The sequence below is a fragment of the Phymastichus coffea genome, unplaced genomic scaffold, assembly GCF_024137745.1.
Source record: "Phymastichus coffea isolate CEN01 unplaced genomic scaffold, Cenicafe_Pcof_1.1 PCOF00113, whole genome shotgun sequence".
In the NCBI taxonomy this organism is placed as follows: Eukaryota; Metazoa; Arthropoda; class Insecta; order Hymenoptera; family Eulophidae; genus Phymastichus; species Phymastichus coffea.
The window spans coordinates 553,458-572,345 of NW_026706924.1; the positions used below are offsets into that span (position 1 = coordinate 553,458).

The following is an 18,888-nucleotide window of genomic DNA, read 5'->3' on the forward strand; positions in this document are numbered from 1 at the left end:
GATTGATTTGGAACGTATATTTTGCTGACCTTTCGTAATTATCTATGTCAAACGAAATGTGTATGTTAATATCGGTATTTTATCGGATAATCTATTCAAACAAATCCATAATTCTTTGTATCCGATCACTTCGTTATATTAATAACGTGAATATATTGAGAAAACCAATATTTTTATTTTGAATTTCGTTCATGTATAAAGTGCACATTAGTTTAGTGGGTTCTCAGTTCAAAAAATAAAAATCAAAAATTTCCTAGTTAAGCAAAGCATTACGTAATGGATTAAACCCAAATTGGCGAAAGTATTATTGAAAATAAAATTACTTTCACAATTTAACATACTGGTATTTATTCAATGAGATATTATCAATTTGTCATAGAATACTCTCAGGATAAAATTGATAAGTTTGAATATTCAGTTAATATTGCAAATCAAATGTAAAAAATTTTTTAAAAATTATTAAACCTTTGATTAGAGTAATTAAAGATCAGATGATAACAAACGAGTATATCTATATACGTTGTTGTTGGCGATCAAATCTATTACCGTATACAGAACGTGATGCCACAACCACCATTAGATATATCTACTATGAAAATACTTTATTTAATTATTTTTCTTGTTTTTAGAATATTCCAATTCTTATATATACTTAATATTTCAACGCAGGATAAGAATTCATCATCGTATCTAATGAACTGACATTTATATACTCTTATTTTAATAACGAATATTAAATATAAAGTAATTTATTACAAACAAATAGTCGTGGTGTAATATAGTATGGATAGCTAAGATATCGAATTATCACGTCATAACAAAAAAATTGAATAAAAAATCCACGATAACGTTACACATTAAATAGCTATTATAAAAATGCAACAATTATTTAAACAAATAATATAGATGTATACTAAAGATTGTTATACGTTGATAATCAAAAAATAGATTTTAAAACAAAAAAATAATTGTTTATAGATTTATATCGAAATATATAAAATATAAAAACGTTAAAAATACTATAATTTATTAATTTACAGTTAAATTTATATAAGCTTTGAATATGATGTTATTTAGAATTCGCACGATTTATTAATATAAATAATTGATATGTAAAAATTAAAACAATTTAACAGAATTTTTATTATGTAATGGATTAAACATTGAAGTGTTTTTAAATAATTTAATCGAGTGTTTATATTTATTTGCTCTACATAAAAAATCGTAGAATTTTTACTAGTATTTTTTAAGATAAAAATAAAAGTTTGTAAATGTATGGAAAAGAAACAGTAAAAATTAAGTTACAAGTTCACGATCACATCGAAAATAACGTGAGAAGAATTCAGTTGTAATTTTGCTATCCATTATCTACCACTGATGAACCTTTTTGCAGCTCGACAAGGCACCGAAAGATTATAAATTCAGCTCAATTCCTGAGATTATTTTTGATTAAATGACCTGTACTCAGCAAACACCTCTTCTTAAGAAATCTTGAGAAATCTTCACTCTATCGATTAGAGATTCGACTAACAAGGAAACTACCCCAGGTGTATCTCACCGATTTTCTTCATTTTTTGACAGTAAATCAAAAAATATTTGATCCGTGCCTTTTCGTTTGTGCTAATGCGGCGATTTAAGAGGTGAAAACTACCTCTAAAGTTCACCTCCAAAAACAGTTTTCTCTACATTTTTCGGAAATTATTTCTAATTTCTCGATGAAACAAAGTAAACATTATTTGTTATTTAAAAACAAGTAGTTGTGTATTATTTTCACCAATAATGGTTGCATTCCCTTGGTTTTATAAGTTTTGGGGGTGAACTTTATAATTGGTTTTCACCCCTCAAATCGCTGAATTAGCGCGAACAAAAAAGCACGGATAAAATATTTTTCGATTTACTACAACACATCAAAAAATGAAGAAAATCAGTTAGGTACACCTGTAAAGCCTAAAATTTAGTAGGTTTCGTGGTAAGAAATTAAAATTGCATTGTAGATCCAAGTTCTTTATTCAGTAAAATAATAGAACATTTCTAATTAAATTTTCATACAAATTAGTAGAGTAAAATTATAGTATATTTTCAATCGAATTTTGCCTATATTTGATAAACGTTGAGTAAAGTGTTAGAACACTTTTTATTAAAAATTTTCTTAGAGTAAAATGATATTTTATTTAAGGAAATATTTTATTTAAGTTTTTTCTATTTTTCATAAAAATAGAGTAATATTATAGAATCGTTTCACTCTAGTAAATTCATTTAAAATTATGAAATAATTTGGATTTAAATAAATAATTTAAGTTCTTTGCATTTTAGATCTTAATATCACAGTTCAATTTTGATATAGAAAAATTCCCTATAGTTTAAATACATTATTTTATACGTAGTGAAACAAATATTTATGCTATTTAATATAATAACGTATGTAAATTCGTAAACTGTAGTTTAAATTCATTCTTTTAGGATAATTTTAATTTAGTTAAATTTATGGTACTATACATAACATCTAACTTAGTATAATAAAAATAATACACTTATTAAATTTTCAGATGAACTCCAAAGATTATTTCTTCCAGATAGACGTTTTTATTCCTTTTTCTAATTCAGTATACTATTTTAAAAACGAAAGTAATAAAGTTTCTTAGAATGGTTCCTTGATATTTAAATTGTCTATCATCTCTAATATTTAAGTAGTAAATAATTTGCTTATTTACTTAATTTTTGTTATTCCATAAAAATTATTAAATTGTTGATAACATGTGATATTGATAATTTAATTAATGTGATTTTTTCCTTGTATTAGATCTTTTTTTTCTTGAACTTGTCGAAATTTCTCGAAAAAAAGGCTGTTATATGAAAGATTGGAAAGGTTGCTTAATTTCTTTGCAGTGAAAAGTTTGTTACATAATTAAATCAATAATCGGAATATATTTATAATCATAATCACTTCTCCACACGTGACTGTAACTTCCTTTATTTATTTTGGTTAACCAGATTGTATATCAATTAGACAGATAAGACGAAAAAGTAGCCGTTCTTGGTCGAGGTCGAGCTGATGACTGGACTTCCTTCAGTGTAAAGTCCTCTTTATTGTATCGGTCACGCACAACTGACGTAACCTTATTTACATGACTTACAGAAAAAACTCATGTGTAATTGATTGGCCTACGTGATCTGCTCGCGTGAGTTTCGTCGTATCTTTAGCGTCTTGTATAAGGTATTAGAGATCTTCTATTTTGAAAATGTGAAATATGAAACACGTATTAATCTTCCTTGGCGAATATTTGGTAAGCTGATCGACTCTATGGATTTATAAGACATTCCTGAAAGTATTCTATTTTATATATGTTTGACGCCACAAAATTGCAATGACTTTCAAATACCTCGGATTTGAATATTTTATTCGTTTATGTTTACGTTTATGTTTGCGGCGCTGAATTTGAAAAATTAATAAAAAAACCATAAAAATGTATTTCTTGAGTTTCCTTTCCTATAAAAGCTATGCTTTTAGCTCGATTATATTCGAATAGAAATAAAAAAAGAAATACTTCGCTACAATAAAACAAAATATATGTTTTTGTTACATTACCATCAACGCTCTTAATTTGAGAAAAGTGAAGCATACATTTTTTATTTTGTGTGTAATATCTTCTACAATGAAAAAATTTCATTCTTATATATAGAGAGCTTTGGAAAAAGAAATTTACTTAATCAATCGTAAAAATTTGTATAAATAAGATAATATATTCCTAATAATTTAGATAATATATTTAGAAACACTTTTAAAATATCCAAAACGAAAAATGCACAATGCACATATATTATATTCTATTTCTAGGAAAAATAAAACCGTGCGGACAATTATGCACGGTTTTATTACACATATACATTATTGTGCACAGTAACATAGCGCAAGTATTGATACACGCTAATTTGCGCCGTGTTACTATGTACAATAGTTTATGTGTTCAATAAGACCGTGCACAATTGTCCACATGCCAAAAAAATTTAGCTTAATCTAGGAATTTTTCTTTCATGTGTTTTAATTTTTATATTTTCACTCACTATTAAATTTTCCATCATTTTAAGTAATATAAATTCACGAACTACGTAGTGATATAATCAAGAATCATTTTTCAAGAAGAAATTGATATATTTTATGAGAAAAACAAATGTGAAATGTACCAAACACTTAGTACAACATTTATGTAGAATCAGATTATTTAATTATAAGTTTTTATTCACACGTGACTTAACGACAGATACCGACTTGTATAGAATCTAGTCTTACAATAAAAAATACTAATTTTTCGAGACAGAGAATTTTTAATTACGGTGACTAGAGAAATGATGAATACTGTTAGATTCCGTATATATATATTTTGTGAGTTTTTAAATGGTCCAGCGGTTTACGAAAACCGGTTGAAGAATTCGATGGTCTACGTGACTACAAACACGAGTGGATTCACGTGTCCATATCCTGAATAAAGCGAATGTGATAAATCGATTGCTCGGCATAGTATTTGAGAAAACAAGTTTGATTACCATATGGATTCTCGTCAACAAATTTTTTTGTCAATAAGTTTGATGTTTAGATTGTCAATATATGCGCAATGTTATTACTGAAGCAATAACAATGACATTATGAATTGTCATTGGCCCATTTATCCTCTAAACATAATGATGCGATTGTATTTTTTGCGCCGTTTTATAATTCATTGGGATGATATGTGATTCAAGAGAAATTATAAACAGACTATAAGCGTTTTCATTAGCTACATCCAAAAACTACAAATTTATTAGTTTAGACTACTAAAATATGAAATCATTTTCACAGATAAGTCAATTTTGTTCTCACCTTGATTGGCATTTCTTAATCTGTCTCTGCATTTTAAATAATAATGAATTCCTTCTATTGCTAAAAATATAATTAATATTCCTGCGTTCCTATAACAAAAATATCACAAGATCAGTATTTATTTTATTTAGATTAATTGGCTGGTATGGATTTTGGATATAAAATTTTTTCAATCCAAGTAATCGCTCTTGTAAACCATTCGGTGTACCTAATTTAGAAAATTTAAAAATACTGAAAACAAAATGTCTTTATTCGTAAAATAAAATGATTTTTATTAAATTTTAATAATCTTTGACTTGTACAAAAAATTTCATTGTATGTAATTACGCAATGAAATCGCTTGTACGTAAAATTTTTCCAAATACTAACTGTAATCCAGGAATGCATATATAAATCATCCATGGCAAAAAATTGAGAGTCATACTTTGCTATAATTCATTTTAAATATTCGCTATCTAACAATGCATAGTATTTTTTGGAGTTGCAACTTATAAAGTACATCATGTCTCGAATTAGTAAAATGTTAATCTTTTGGCTATTATTGAGAACCTTAAAGATTGATCATTGTCAACGTCCTATATAAAATTAACACGAAATCGAAATTTCGTATTAATTTAAAATTTCCTTAAACGAAAATCCGAAATTGTTTAAATCATCTCTAAAATTGCAATATATGAACACGAAGTATGCCATATGACAAGGTGATATTGCAATACTACTTACTAGATGTGCGCAGAAATTTAGAAATCAAGATCGCTCCTTTTAGTTTTAGCGATTTTCTCTGCAGTATAACATATTTCCAAGATTGGCCTAATAATCTCTTCAAACTTTTAAATTAGTATCTGCAATCGTTATTCAACGTTATGTTATTATTTATATTCTTTATTCCGAATTATTTGAAGAGTACAAAGATTGTTTTTTAATTGACTGTGGAAGCACGATTAGTTTTGAAATCTATATGCACCTTAAAAAAGTTTAAATCAAATCTCTGAAGATAACCTTATATGCATTGTTGCATGATTTAAAAAATATCTTTTTAATGATGAAAATTGTATAAAACTCTAACATACATATATTATATTGTTAATATCAACATTAATCAAAACGTAATCTAAAACTGTAAAAACTTATAGTACAAGATAAACTTATATACTTACTGTAGAGATAAGGATTCTCAATCCTTGGACTAAAAGAGATAAAAGAGAAAATAAAAACATATACAAATATTCACCCGATATTATAGTATCATTAGAAATATAAGTTAAACTTGGTTATTAAGAAGAAAAAATTGAAAAAATTCTAATTTTTTTAATCGACAAATATTGCTAGTGGAAAATAAAATCTATTATAAAGATAAATTGGTCTTGTTGTGAACATCTCTTGTTCAGTATTTAGTTCCGATTACAAATTAAAGTCGGTATACAAAATGTAAATGCAAATTAGTGAATAAAACGTACTGAATTGACGTAAAAATATAGCGGAGATAAATTTAATTAGATAAAGATCATTTGCAAAATTTATTCGGGGTAAACGAACTATTGAAATATTAATATAATGCTATATTTATTGATTTTTTAAAATTAAGATTACTTAGTTTAATTGTACATGAAGACTAATAATTAGTTTGATAAATACTTATATATACTTCTTCTTATCTATGATTAATTGTCATTGTCTACAAAGAAAGCATTTATACTTATTTTTTCTACAATGAAACTCTTTTAGTTCTTGAGGTTTATTGAATTGAATAAAATTAGTATCTTTATCCATATTATCTTATATTTTTTATTTTTAAAGAAAGAATAAATTCCTTCAATTACCAACAGTATAATTGATGCTATCATTCCCATAACAAATATATAGAGAATAGTATTTATTTTATTAAAATTAATTGGCTCGTATGCTTCTTGAAAATTAACTTTCTTTAAACCAATCAATCGGTTTTTCATTCCATTTAAAATACCCGACTCAAAAAGTTTCAAAATACTATAAAATAATTAGATAAAATTTGTTTAAAAGAGTTAACAATATTTTTAATATTGTGAAATAAATGTTTTCTAACCCTCTATCAAATGTTCTCTTGTAAATAAAATTTTTTCTTGTACCTCCTGCGATCCAGGTATTGTAATATGTTTCTCCCATTGGAGCAAATTCACAGCCATATTTTTTTACACTTCGTTTGAGATATTGACTTTCGAATAAAACATAGTGTTTTTGGATGTTGCAGCCTACAGAATACATAAGGTCACGGTTCGGTAAAAATTTTATTCGTTTATATTTCATTAAAGGACGCAATGAATCATTCGGAAAATAATCCTGTAAGATAAAATGTAATTATAAGACGAGGGTACAAAATGGTCCTATTTAAAGTATTGAAAAATTGAATGTTTTCATTACCGCATAAATAAGCAAATATTCGTATGTTAGGTGTACTACTGAATCTTTTTCTGCTAAAACTACATAATCAGTTTTACTATACAATGTTTCTAAGCTACTGAATGGTTGAAAAGGAGATTTATGAGCCATCAAGTACAAAACTTTCGCACTATAAAAAGCTAAAATGAATGTGGAAAAGAGACATGCGCAACTATTTAAAATTCTAGATGTCTTTTGGATTTGCAGTATGTGAAAACCTAAAATTATAAAAAAATTAGATGTATCAGTTATTTATATTCAAGAACTTTTCTAGAAATAAAAGATTAGTGAAATATTACTTCTTTGGCATAAAATTCCGAGATAGTAAAAAATATATTCTAAGAGATATTTTATAAAATATTTATCTGTATTATGTTTAGAAATAATACTCGTAGTAGAAATACTGATTGATAAAAATAATAAATAAATGATCAGAACAGCTATCCAAACGTCATACTCTAATATATGAACCATCCAAAATGCATTGTCATGATATGATAATTGGGCAAAGAGTCTAAAACTGCAAAGTTTGAAAGCGTTATAAGAACAGTTATAAGAAATGTTATAAGAATGATTACAATAATATAAGTTACCGATCATTCCAAAGAGGTAAAAGAAAATCAACAACGTCTAAATTTTGTGGGTATATTTCTATTTTTACAATAACGTCAGAGCTATTTTGTTCAATGTATCTTAAAAGCCCATTATAGCCCGACGTTAATTTCGGTCTTATTCCTACTCGCTTCTCGGGTACACCTTTTAAAATCATCCTGAAAAGTATGAGAGTAATAAATATTACATATTATATGATAATTATTAGTGGTAAATTTAGCTGACGTAAAATTTGCATATTCAGAAAGAAAAGTGTACACTTCTCCAATAAATCCTTTGATTTTTTTGTTATTGTCATAAGAACTAATGATACCGCGTTCCTGTTGAATGAAATCAAATAAGTAAGTTTTAATAATTACGTATGAAAATAATGAAATAACAACTCACTTGATGAAATAGAAGGCGAACAGGTTCCTTATGAAAATTATGTGTTTCTAATCTGTAAGACTGCACTAATAATGGTGCGTGTACTCGTTGAAAAGACGGTATGTCAAAAATAGGAATGAATTTTTCTAATTTATTGTTCCATATCATACCATTCAGACAATAAATAGGCTGAATTGCAACGAAAATCATGAACGTAAGATTATCAAACATTCTTATTGATTCAGGAAACGAATATTTTTTTAAATACCAAACAGCAAAACTTTTCTCAATTACTTTTTCATCAAGCAATGAAGTTGATAAACTAAATGGTCAATATATTCACAAGGTTCCGGCATCAATCAAGCATCGCGGTATTGTATTTTATTTTTTATCGATCAGTTCATTATCTTCCATAAAAATTAATAAGAAACCACGGATAATGGGCTATATTTCTTTGTTATTTTATCGTTCTCATTAATGGATTATAGTATTTTTTCTATCAGGACTGAACATTTTTCAAAAGATAAGGAAACTTCATGGAATATTAGAAGAAAAACGAAGCTTTATATATTCTTCTTAAAAATACCCACGATCATTTGCTCATGTAAAAATCAAGAGTAATCAATTCAATGTTATTTCTACAATAATGTTTTGGAATTATCACTTTATTTCAATTTTTGCTGCGTAGTATAAATAATACTTTCTATTATTAGAATTATAATCGACGTACAAAGTCCAAATAAATATATACCGATCGGCAAATATACTTGATATAAAGTTATAGGAGAAAACAAGTTAGTTACATTCATTGTATTATCAGACCTCATCCGAAGCCAACGGGACATTAAAACATTAATAATGCCATACTCGTAGAATTTTATTATACTGGAATGAATATGTCAAAACTGAACAGTAGTTTGAGAAAAATTTTATAAACAAGCTACGTACCTATGGTTAATTGTTTTCTTATATGGAAAATTTTTCGCTATTCCTGCTACAACCCAAGTTTTGAAAAATTCAGGCCCAATAGGATAAAGTGAACAATACACATTGCTATCCACCTTTATATGTTCACTTTGAAGTACAGCAAATCTTCTCTTATTATCACAAGTTAAATCCCATATGTGTTCGTAACTTGAATAATAATGAATTCGACCAGCTTCTTTTATTTTGGTATAAATGGGTTTTAAATTTTTCTGGAAAATTTTATATTAATATAATTATATTTAATTAAATTAGCGAGATATCACCAATATTTAGTAGTACCGTAAAGGCAATGTATGCAACTGAATTCTTTTCTGCAAGAACTATATAATCAGTAGTATGCAAAAGAGTTTCTAAGTCAACAAACGGTTTTATGACAACTGTTTCAGTGATATAAATAATAAGTTGTGAGTTAAAACTTATCATAATCATCCAAGAAAACATACTAATACAGAATGATAGAATTTTTGAATTATTTTGAACAATATAGAGTATTTCGCCTGAAATTTCGAGTAATTCGAAGAAGTCTAACAAATTGTGTAATAATTTTTACGTATTTATAGATTTGACGAGCATATCACCTTGATTACAAAAGGCACCAAAGACATAAAAAAAATGATCTTGAAGTGATGCTATTAATTTATATGAATTTGCATCACCTATCATTTTTTGTGATACTATGCTCAGGATCGATAGAAGTATGTAGAAAATTATGATAAGCAACCAAAATTTCGCAGGAAAAAGTTGTAACATCCAAGTAATTTTGAATTGATAATTCGGTCTTATGAATATTCTATAACTGTAACAAACGTTATTCATGAAATATGAAAATTATGTTCAAAAAGTCATCAACCTATCTTACTGTTCTTTCCATAGAGCACTCGTAAAATCAACCACTTCTAATCGTGTAATGTAGGCTTCCATCCTTGGTATAATCGTGAAATTACCCTGTTGCATTAATCCTAACAGACCAGTAAAATTACCATTAGGATCATATTTTGAGCCTAAAGTTCTCACGTCAGTCTTGATTAATACCATCCTTTAAACACATTCTATTTTTCATGCGAATTAAATTTATAAAGTGTCATACAAAGCTGTGAAATCTTACGTGAAATTCAACAATTCGGACATCATAGTCCACAATTCACCACAAACCCCAGTAACTTGTTTATCATGATTATAAAATTGAAACACATCTTTATCCTGTAATTAACAAAAATATTTAGTTTACCAGATTCCAAATACTGAACCTAAAAAATTCATTAATAATGAATTACCTTACATTAAAATATAAGAAATAAATATTTTCACCGTTAAATTTGTATGTTTCTATTCGTCGGCTTTCTCGCAACTTTTCATTTTGTAACGTTTTATAAGATTTAATAGTAGAAATTGGTACAAAACTTTTATTTTTTTTATCCCAAATAATGCCATTCATGCCATATATCTCTTTTATCATTGAAATAAAAATCAAGATAATTAATTTCATTATTATTATTTATTCTGTAATTTTAATTAGTCAATAATGTTTCTGCAATAAAGTATTACACGACAGAAATTTGTCTCGCTTAAAGCTTTCTAATACGGAGAAATATAATATTTATTTATTAAAAAATACGATTTGCTATGGTAGCACTATTACAACCAATATGCAACGTGATTATCTAATGTTAAATGACTATTATTCGTTATGCCTATGCGATTTATAGATTTACATGTTAAGATTTAGGTGATATGCATATTTGTGTCATTACTTTTATAATAGCTTTTTTGCATGACGTTACAGAATTGATCCGTGTTTCACGTTAATCATAACTAAAATCTTATTTCGCATGTATACAAGATAACAATTATTTATGTAAATAAATACATGTGTTAGCAATTTAATTGTTGTAGTTATAATTTATAACATCTTATGTAATTAAAAACATTTTGTTAAATAAATACAACTATATTCTTAACAGCTTTTTTTTCTTTTAAGAATTTTTAAAAATTTTCTTTTTCGATAAATGATATTTCTGTTATATTGTTTTGTTAAATAACACTGACTTTTACTGAATCTGTTCAATAAGTAATTAAATTGATAATTATTACAACAATTTAATAATTACTAAATGTTACTTGAATCCGTTAACTTTCATAATTTTTCTGTCAATCATACAAAATAAATTATATTATTGAATGTAATAAGTTTACGATGAGTAACTTGTTTTTTCAAATGTGTTAATAATTCAATCCTAAAAATAAGTAATCACGATGGTACAAACAAAATCATAACACCTTTATAATGGACATAGTATCAGAGAACATGAAACAGGCAAGTGACGATTATGCAAAGCAATTTACTCGACGACGTCATATATGGCGTTGACCTAAATTTTTTTTTTCGCACAAATTGTGTTGGATTTGATTATTCAGTGATATTCAACAATCCGATTCATCAATACAAGTAATTTACAATGAAATTATTACTTTTCATTTTTACGATGTAAATTATTTTAAATTAAATATTATCTAACAAAGGATAAGTGCTAAAATATTTAAAATGGACTGGAGTCGTCAGTGAGGCTTGACAGTCAGTATTATTACTTGCCTTAGACAGTTCAGTTGGTGAGCTCAGCATGATGTATCAATCTAGCAATCAAAATTGTTGACAAATTGTATAAAAAATTGTTTTCAAAAGGATTTTCAATGCTCGTTCCGAAAATACCACTTGGAAATACTCTTATCTATTTATCAAACAGATATTCAATAATAATGTGGTTGCAAATTAAGATTTAAATATTTAAAACAACAGAACAAGCGGTTCCGCCGTTAACGGAAACTTTGAGATTCAATAAATTCTGTGAATGCACAGTCACTTTATCGTTTCCAAGCACTGAACTATACGAAATAATTGGTTGATTTTTTTATTGGTTTTCAGAAGAGCTATCAAAAAAAGAAACATATTTATAGAATGAGAGAATTACGAGCATTGGCAGGGTATTTTCAAAATTAAAAAAACTACTTTTTACTGGAGAAAAAACTTTACAAATCTTAATTCGTAACCACATTCTTGTTGAATATCTTTTTAACAAACAGACGAAAGAATTTATGGGTGGTATTTTTAGAATATGTATTGAAAATCTTTTTGAAAACAATTTATTATACAATTATTCAACAATTTTGGTTGCTAGGTTGATGAAGCTTAATATATGTATGAATGAAAAAGGTCTCAGTCGGCAGTTGCTTGCACGAGCGGAACTAGGGAGTTGGCAACAAATAGAGAAACCCAGGGAGAGAATGAGCAGTGATAAGAATCGGAGAATGCGCTTTAGAGTTTTTTCAAACCTGATCTGAACCTGCCGCCTTGCTAAACTAGAGGGCGCTCTACTAGTCAATCCGGGATGAATGGGCATTGAATCGTCTGTCTTTGTCTCTCCAAGAATCGATTTTCCTTGCGCACATTAACAAACTCTTGTTACGCGTGCGCTGTGATAGACAGTCCCATTCTGACTTGCAAGATGTCAAAATTTTTGCACACCGATAATTGTTTTACATGCTGCAACAAGCCATGAAGGTTGTACCTCTTTCTCGTAACGAGTACATCTGATAAGAATGCAACCGGAAATATGTCTACTGTCACGAATTATCATGCTGCTTTCTAACTATAATTTTAACGACGAGTCGAAAATCTTTGTACTACGATACTTTTTCATTCAGAACTATTCAATCAATCACGATGGATAATGTCGCTGCTCCAGAATGCTTAACACTTGATTTTGGGCCCTTTGAGACTGTTCATCGATGGCAGCGAATGCCAGAGTGTGATGAATTTGTTGGGGCTAGGTAAATACATAAATTTATGTATTCCGTTATTATTTATTTGGGCCACTATTTACTAAAAGAATTAAACGATTTCACAGGCGCAGTAAACATACTGTAGTTGCTTATAAAGATGCAATATATGTGTTTGGTGGTGATAATGGCAAGCGTATGTTAAATGATCTACTACGTTTTGATGTTAAAGAAAAATCATGGGGTAGAGCATTTGCAACAGGAACTCCACCTGCATCTAGATATCATCATTCTGCTGTTGTGCATGGCTCATCTATGTTTGTTTTTGGTGGATACACTGGAGACATACATTCTAATTCTAATCTTACTAATAAAAATGACTTATTTGAGTACAAATTCCAAACTGGTCAATGGACTGAGTGGAAATTTTTTGGAAAGTAAGTAACAAGGATTTAGTCTATTTTTCAAAAGTATGTAGAGAATTATGTTATTAAAATTAATAATTTGATATTATATTTTAGGACACCAGTTGCTAGATCTGCTCATGGAGCAGCTGTGTATGACAACAAATTATGGATATTTGCTGGGTACGATGGTAATGCTCGACTGAATGATATGTGGACTATCTCATTAAATGTATGTATTCTGGCAATATTTTCTTTTTGAGGAATTGCAAGTAAAAAGTTTCTTTCACATGTCTAATTTATTTTGTAGTCTACTGATGCTAAAGTTTGGGAAAAAGTTACACAATCTGGTGATTGTCCACCTACTTGCTGTAACTTTCCAGTAGCTGTGGCAAGGGAATCTATGTTTGTATTTAGTGGACAAAGTGGTGCTAAAATTACCAATAGCCTCTTCCAATTTCATTTTAAAGAAAAAAGGTTAAACTAAACAAATTTTGAAAATAAAAACTCAGTAATAAGAAATTGCTTCATAACAATTTATTTTTGATTTAGGTGGTCGCGCATTTCTACTGAACATATTTTACGAGGTGCTCCTCCTCCGCCAGCACGTCGTTATGGTCACACAATGGTCAGTTTTGATAGGCATCTTTACGTTTTTGGAGGTACTGCAGACTCTACACTACCTAATGATCTTCATTGTTATGATCTTGATACACAAACTTGGCAAATTGTCACTCCATCTACCGAAAGTGAAGTAAGTTTATTGCTGATAGAAATTTTACGTTCTCATTAGAGTATTTTAATCGCAAATTCTATAATATTATCTAGATCCCGTCAGGACGTCTTTTTCATGCAGGTGCAGTCTTATACGAGGCAATGTTCATCTTTGGCGGTACAGTTGATAATAACGTTCGATCCGGTGAAATGTATCGCTTTCAATTTTCGTCGTATCCTAAGTGCACTCTCCATGATGATTTCGGTCGAATTTTAAATTCGCGTTTATTTTGTGATGTTGAGTTTATTGTCGGGGACAATCAGACAAAGATTCCAGCGCATATTGCCATGGTTTCCGCTCGTTCTAAGTTTCTCAGACAAAGAATCAGAGAAGCAAAGCATAAACAAAGGGAACATTTGGAGAAAAAATTCGGAAACGACAAGGTTCCCACCAAAGATTTGCCTATGTTGCAAGTACGTTTTTTACTTATTCTATCTTTGAAGCATGCAAAAATCAAATGCATAATATTTTATTTTCTTATTGCAGGTTAAATTAATAGATGCTTTACCGGAGGCATTTGATATGGTATTAAACTATATCTACACCGACCGTATCGATCCGACGAAGAAGTCCAAAAATGAAGATATTTTGAGCAACAGAATAGTTTTGTTAATGATGGATGTGTATCGTTTAGCTGTACAATTCAACATGAAACGTTTGGAGCAGCTTTGTGTTCATTATCTTGAGGCTACAATAAATCATGCTAACGTTCTTGAAGCACTACATAATGCCGCTCAGCTGAGATTACATTTTATCAAAGAGTTATATCTTGGCTTTATAGTTAAGGATAGTAACTATAACCAAATTGTCATGAGTCAAGAATTCGAGTCATTAGATCAACCGCTAATGGTTGAAATTATTAGAAGGAAGCAGTCGCCGCAGACAAAAAATAATGTGAAACTTTATGATTTTGGATCTGACACAGGTATGTAAAAAATATTCGTTTTAAATAAAATTTTTAAGTTATGAAATAGTAAATAATTGTAAAAACGTTAGGAACGACGCTTGAACAAGATATGCAAGCTTTTCTTAAGGGCATTGGACAAGAATTTTGTGATATCACTTTACTTCTTGATGGAGTACCGATTCCAGCACACAAAGCTGTATTGGCTGCTCGTTGTAGTTATTTCGAAGGACTATTCCGCTCGTTTATGCCAGAAAATAATACAGTAAACGTAAGTATATTTAGTCCAAAAGAAAACTATCTTCTGAAACAAGCCAAATCATTTTTTCCATTTTAGATACAAATAGGAGAAATGGTTCCATCTTCAGAATCATTCGGCTCGCTTTTACGATACATTTACTATGCTGACGTTTGCATGCCTCCTGAAGACTCCCTTTATCTCTTTACAGTCCCCGTTTTCTATGGTTTTACGAACAATCGTCTGCAGGCTTTTTGCAAGCAGAATTTAGAGATGAATGTCACGTTTGAAAATGTTATACAAATATTAGAAGCCGCCGATAGAATGCAAGCTGTAGACATCAAGAAATACGCTTTAAATTTGATAGTTCATCATCTAAACAAGGTACTTGAGCTATGTTTAAAAGTTAAATACTGGCTCTGAGTTTTACTATGCAATTTACCATGGAATTAATTTTTTGTGAAAAGGTTGTACGATTACCAAAATTGAAGAACTTGAGTAAGGAACTTTTACTAGATGTTATCGAATCAATCGCAGATTCAAACGGCGAAGCACGAACTTGCCAGGATATGTCTAGTGAATGCTGACGTATCTCGTTCACGAGTCAACCTCGTCCTCGCGAATGGAAAGTGTTTACTCCTCCAGCCTTCCAGGTTAGTCATTTATTTAGTTAGTTATTTTTCAATAATTTTTCTAATAGCTTGCACGAAACACGAACTTTAGATACGTCTACGTTCCAAACTCCGTCGCCCTATGCTTACTACATTCTCTCAATTGCCGCTGCATTGTGTAACTTTTTAGGAAAATAATATACGATACTCGTGTGCATATAGGTATCTCCCACACGAGCACAGCGAGTGCCGAAATCTACTTTGTGCATTTATATCGTAATGTATTATTATGTATACTGAAAATTCTTAAATAAAATTTCTCTCATTTAACAGGATTTGTGTCGAGTAAATTTCACCTTTATAGGCCGAACGATTTTGTTCGTGGATGATTACTACTTGGACCACGCGGCACCATTATCAAACTGCTTTGTGTCTGCCCAGGAGGAAACTTTACGGATGCCACATAGTTCTATCCTCAATGATGCCAAACGTCAACTTCTAAGAGATAAGCGATCACTCAGCGCACAGAGGTGCTCCGAAAGACAGTCAACACTACGTCGCACATTTTATGCCTTGCCTGATTTGGGTATTAAAAAGTTGTTTTTATGAGTAGATTTTTATTTCTATAGACTATTTTATAGTTAATTCTTGCTCCATGACCTGATGCAAACAATATTTTTTAATTACTAAATACATGAACAGTATATTTTTAAATTATTCATATAAGTTTCTGTTAATTAACGTATTTTCATATGATTTGAATTTTGCTTAATCGCTCTGTGAATATTTTAATTTTTTTACATGTTTGAAAATATGATTGAGAAGAGCTTTATGTAAAACTACGATTGAGCCCAAAGTTTTTAATTATTTTCACTTCCATTCTTAAAAAACCATTTTTAATTTTAATTAAACCAGTCAACAAACACCAGAATATAGATTGAATAAGATTAATATTAAGAAATTTTTTTATACCGTAAGAAATTTGAAAAACATTCAAAATAGAATAAGATATTTACTAACGAATCTAATCGGCCATCAGTTATTCTTCAGTATCAAATAATTTATTTTATAACGTTGAACTTTTGTAGGAAGTTCTATAATAGACATTTATATAAAAAAGAAAAATATACAAATATTGTCATTGACGTTCACATTTGTTTATTTGTTGCGTGATATTTATGTTAAAAATATCGTTCTTATTATTAAATAAGGGAACTGTTGATTAACCAATCGCAAATAATAAATATATTACTTATTTTAAATTATCATAGTTGGAAAATAAGACTCAATGAAATAATATTGACAATTCATTTACATATCAAATTTTTTTCTTCGATAAACATTTTAGACAAATATTCAAAGTTTATTTTTTTTATTTTTAGAAATGAATAATAATTAGTATTGAAACTTGTAGGAATTCAGATATAATTAGAATCTGGCTGTGATGCTTTTGCTGATAAGCTTTAAATACTTGTAATCTTATCGTAGTAATTTGTAATTAATTGAATGAGCTAATTGTGTCACATGCAATACATTGAAATTATATAAACACAAGTTCGATAGAGTACGAACTATACCTATAGACTTGGAATATCGTCGTTACTAGATGTGATATAAATTATTTATAAAATGTTGGTATTATAATAAAATGGAAAATAAAAGAACTTAATTATTGGAAATAATGGAAATTCGCTATAAAACGTATTTATTTGATCTTACAAAGCAGATGGACAAAATTTGTCTGAATTAAGTACAGTTATGTAAATTATAAAATTGCAGTATACCTGTTTATGCAAAGAAGAAAATCTAAAATAAAAATATATATTGACTTGCCAAACAACGTGTCATTTACTCACCTACTTTTCCAATCAAAAAATAAAAAGAGGAAAGGAAATAAAAAAGGAATAAAAAAGCAGATAAATTATATTTTTTTAATAAATTACGTATTTTATATTCGCAATTTTATTTTCATCTACATTTTTTGCTATCTGCCGGTGTTACAATACCTTAATTTCAAAACTCATTAAATTCAGAGCAAATACGTACAGTACGTCGTTGTATGTCTCATCATAAAATCCGATTCTTCTTCTGAAACGCAACAAGTAAAAGGACAAAAGTCACAGTTACCTAGGGTATACGTAAAAGAATCCTCTTGCAACGCTCCGATTTTTTTCTCTTTCACTCGACAAAAATTATTTCGGAGTAAGAAATTTTTCAGTTTTACTGTGTTTTGTGACATATACATAACTATCCTCATTACATTTTTTCTCGTCATTGGATAATCTCTATTTTCTTTATTTACAATAAAAAATACTTCTGTCGATAAGTTGGTCTGCAAGAAAACTAAATTTTCTAAAAGCAAAATACGATTGATAAGCAACGTATTATTAAAATGTTGAGATTGTAAATCTTGCTGTCAACAGACAATTATAGATAAAGATAAGAAACATTACTTTCTTCCCATCTTAACTTTCATCAATTGTCTGGCGAACCCTTAGCTATAAAGTTGAATTAAATTATCACTCTAATAATTTTTTCCTCCGAGAATTAATTTTTTTATTATTACAACTATGTGCAAGAATCTCTTGTCGCGTCCGCTAATTATTACACGATACATTATATTCTAAGTAGGCCTTTTATTTTTTTCGTCACTTATATTACTGGGTTATTCTTAATTTCGATTATTTTGTTTTATTTCAATTTTAAGGAGAAAATTATCATCCCCGTCTTGTTCCCTTGTGATAAAGGGATTATATAGAAAAAAGGTATCGGTCACCTTCTGCATGGCGACCGTTGGGGTTTCCAAACAAGCGTGTTGTCTATTGCAATGGCCCCAATCTGCAATCAAACAATCAAATATACAAATTAAATTATAAATGAATATGTACTTGTCCTAGCTGACTGTTATTACGAGGTAGAAAGCACGAGAATGTTCTTAACAATAATC

General features: G+C 28.8%; 3 protein-coding genes across 19 annotated transcripts in view; 1 reads left to right on the forward strand and 2 right to left on the reverse strand.

The window, feature by feature from the left end:
* Window positions 1-7,454: 7,454 nt before the first annotated feature.
* On the reverse strand, window positions 7,455-10,691 carry LOC131670673 (uncharacterized). The gene is made up of 9 exons (XM_058946457.1): window positions 10,515-10,691; window positions 10,341-10,435; window positions 10,095-10,271; window positions 9,814-10,031; window positions 9,515-9,732; window positions 9,197-9,444; window positions 8,942-9,133; window positions 7,864-8,040; window positions 7,455-7,488 (listed from the first exon to the last, which is right to left on the reverse strand). Exons 1-9 carry the CDS (start codon window positions 10,689-10,691, stop codon window positions 7,455-7,457), a joined length of 1,536 nt encoding a protein of 511 aa, XP_058802440.1.
* A 2,045-nt stretch (window positions 10,692-12,736) lies between these two features.
* Window positions 12,737-17,770, forward strand: LOC131670647 (leucine-zipper-like transcriptional regulator 1). 5 transcript variants are annotated; one of them, XM_058946404.1, is made up of 12 exons: window positions 12,737-13,060; window positions 13,138-13,446; window positions 13,531-13,645; window positions 13,724-13,890; window positions 13,966-14,167; window positions 14,242-14,601; window positions 14,675-15,113; window positions 15,185-15,363; window positions 15,430-15,714; window positions 15,868-15,983; window positions 16,031-16,222; window positions 16,306-17,770. In XM_058946404.1, the coding sequence occupies exons 1-11, from the start codon at window positions 12,954-12,956 to the stop codon at window positions 16,137-16,139; spliced, it is 2,388 nt and encodes a 795-aa protein (XP_058802387.1). In that variant the 5' UTR covers window positions 12,737-12,953; the 3' UTR covers window positions 16,140-16,222; window positions 16,306-17,770. The 5 variants fall into 5 exon arrangements, with proteins under 5 accessions (XP_058802387.1, XP_058802386.1, XP_058802388.1 ...); XM_058946403.1 differs by having other exon boundaries at window positions 16,031-16,217; XM_058946405.1 differs by having other exon boundaries at window positions 16,054-16,217.
* Window positions 17,771-17,876: 106 nt separating this feature from the next.
* LOC131670646 (pleckstrin homology domain-containing family G member 5-like) overlaps window positions 17,877-18,888 on the reverse strand; it is a 119,809-nt gene continuing 118,797 nt past the window's right edge. For 10 of the 13 annotated variants that reach the window (XM_058946393.1, XM_058946391.1, XM_058946390.1 and 7 more), the window contains one exon: window positions 17,878-18,779. The gene's annotated coding sequence lies outside the window, so the exon portion shown is untranslated. Of the gene's footprint in view, window positions 18,780-18,888 lie in introns of all 13 variants that reach the window. The other 3 variants (XM_058946398.1, XM_058946399.1, XM_058946402.1) reach the window with 1 other exon arrangement.

What these genes read in the sequence shown, in the direction of transcription:
- LOC131670673 (XM_058946457.1), bottom strand. Translation starts at nt 10,691, where the DNA reads ATGATAAAAGAGATATATGGCATGAATGGCATTATTTGGGATAAAAAA. An exon ending in TTGCATACATTGCCTTTACG is followed by an intron (nt 9,445 to 9,514) that starts GTACTACTAAAT and finishes AAAATTTTCCAG; the next exon opens with AAAAATTTAAAACCCATTTA. An exon ending in CTAATAATAGAAAGTATTAT is followed by an intron (nt 8,041 to 8,941) that starts TTATACTACGCA and finishes CATACTTTTCAG; the next exon opens with GATGATTTTAAAAGGTGTAC.
- LOC131670647 (XM_058946404.1), top strand. Translation starts at nt 12,954, where the DNA reads ATGGATAATGTCGCTGCTCCAGAATGCTTAACACTTGATTTTGGGCCC. An exon ending in AAGATTTGCCTATGTTGCAA is followed by an intron (nt 14,602 to 14,674) that starts GTACGTTTTTTA and finishes TTCTTATTGCAG; the next exon opens with GTTAAATTAATAGATGCTTT. An exon ending in TGATTTTGGATCTGACACAG is followed by an intron (nt 15,114 to 15,184) that starts GTATGTAAAAAA and finishes TAAAAACGTTAG; the next exon opens with GAACGACGCTTGAACAAGAT.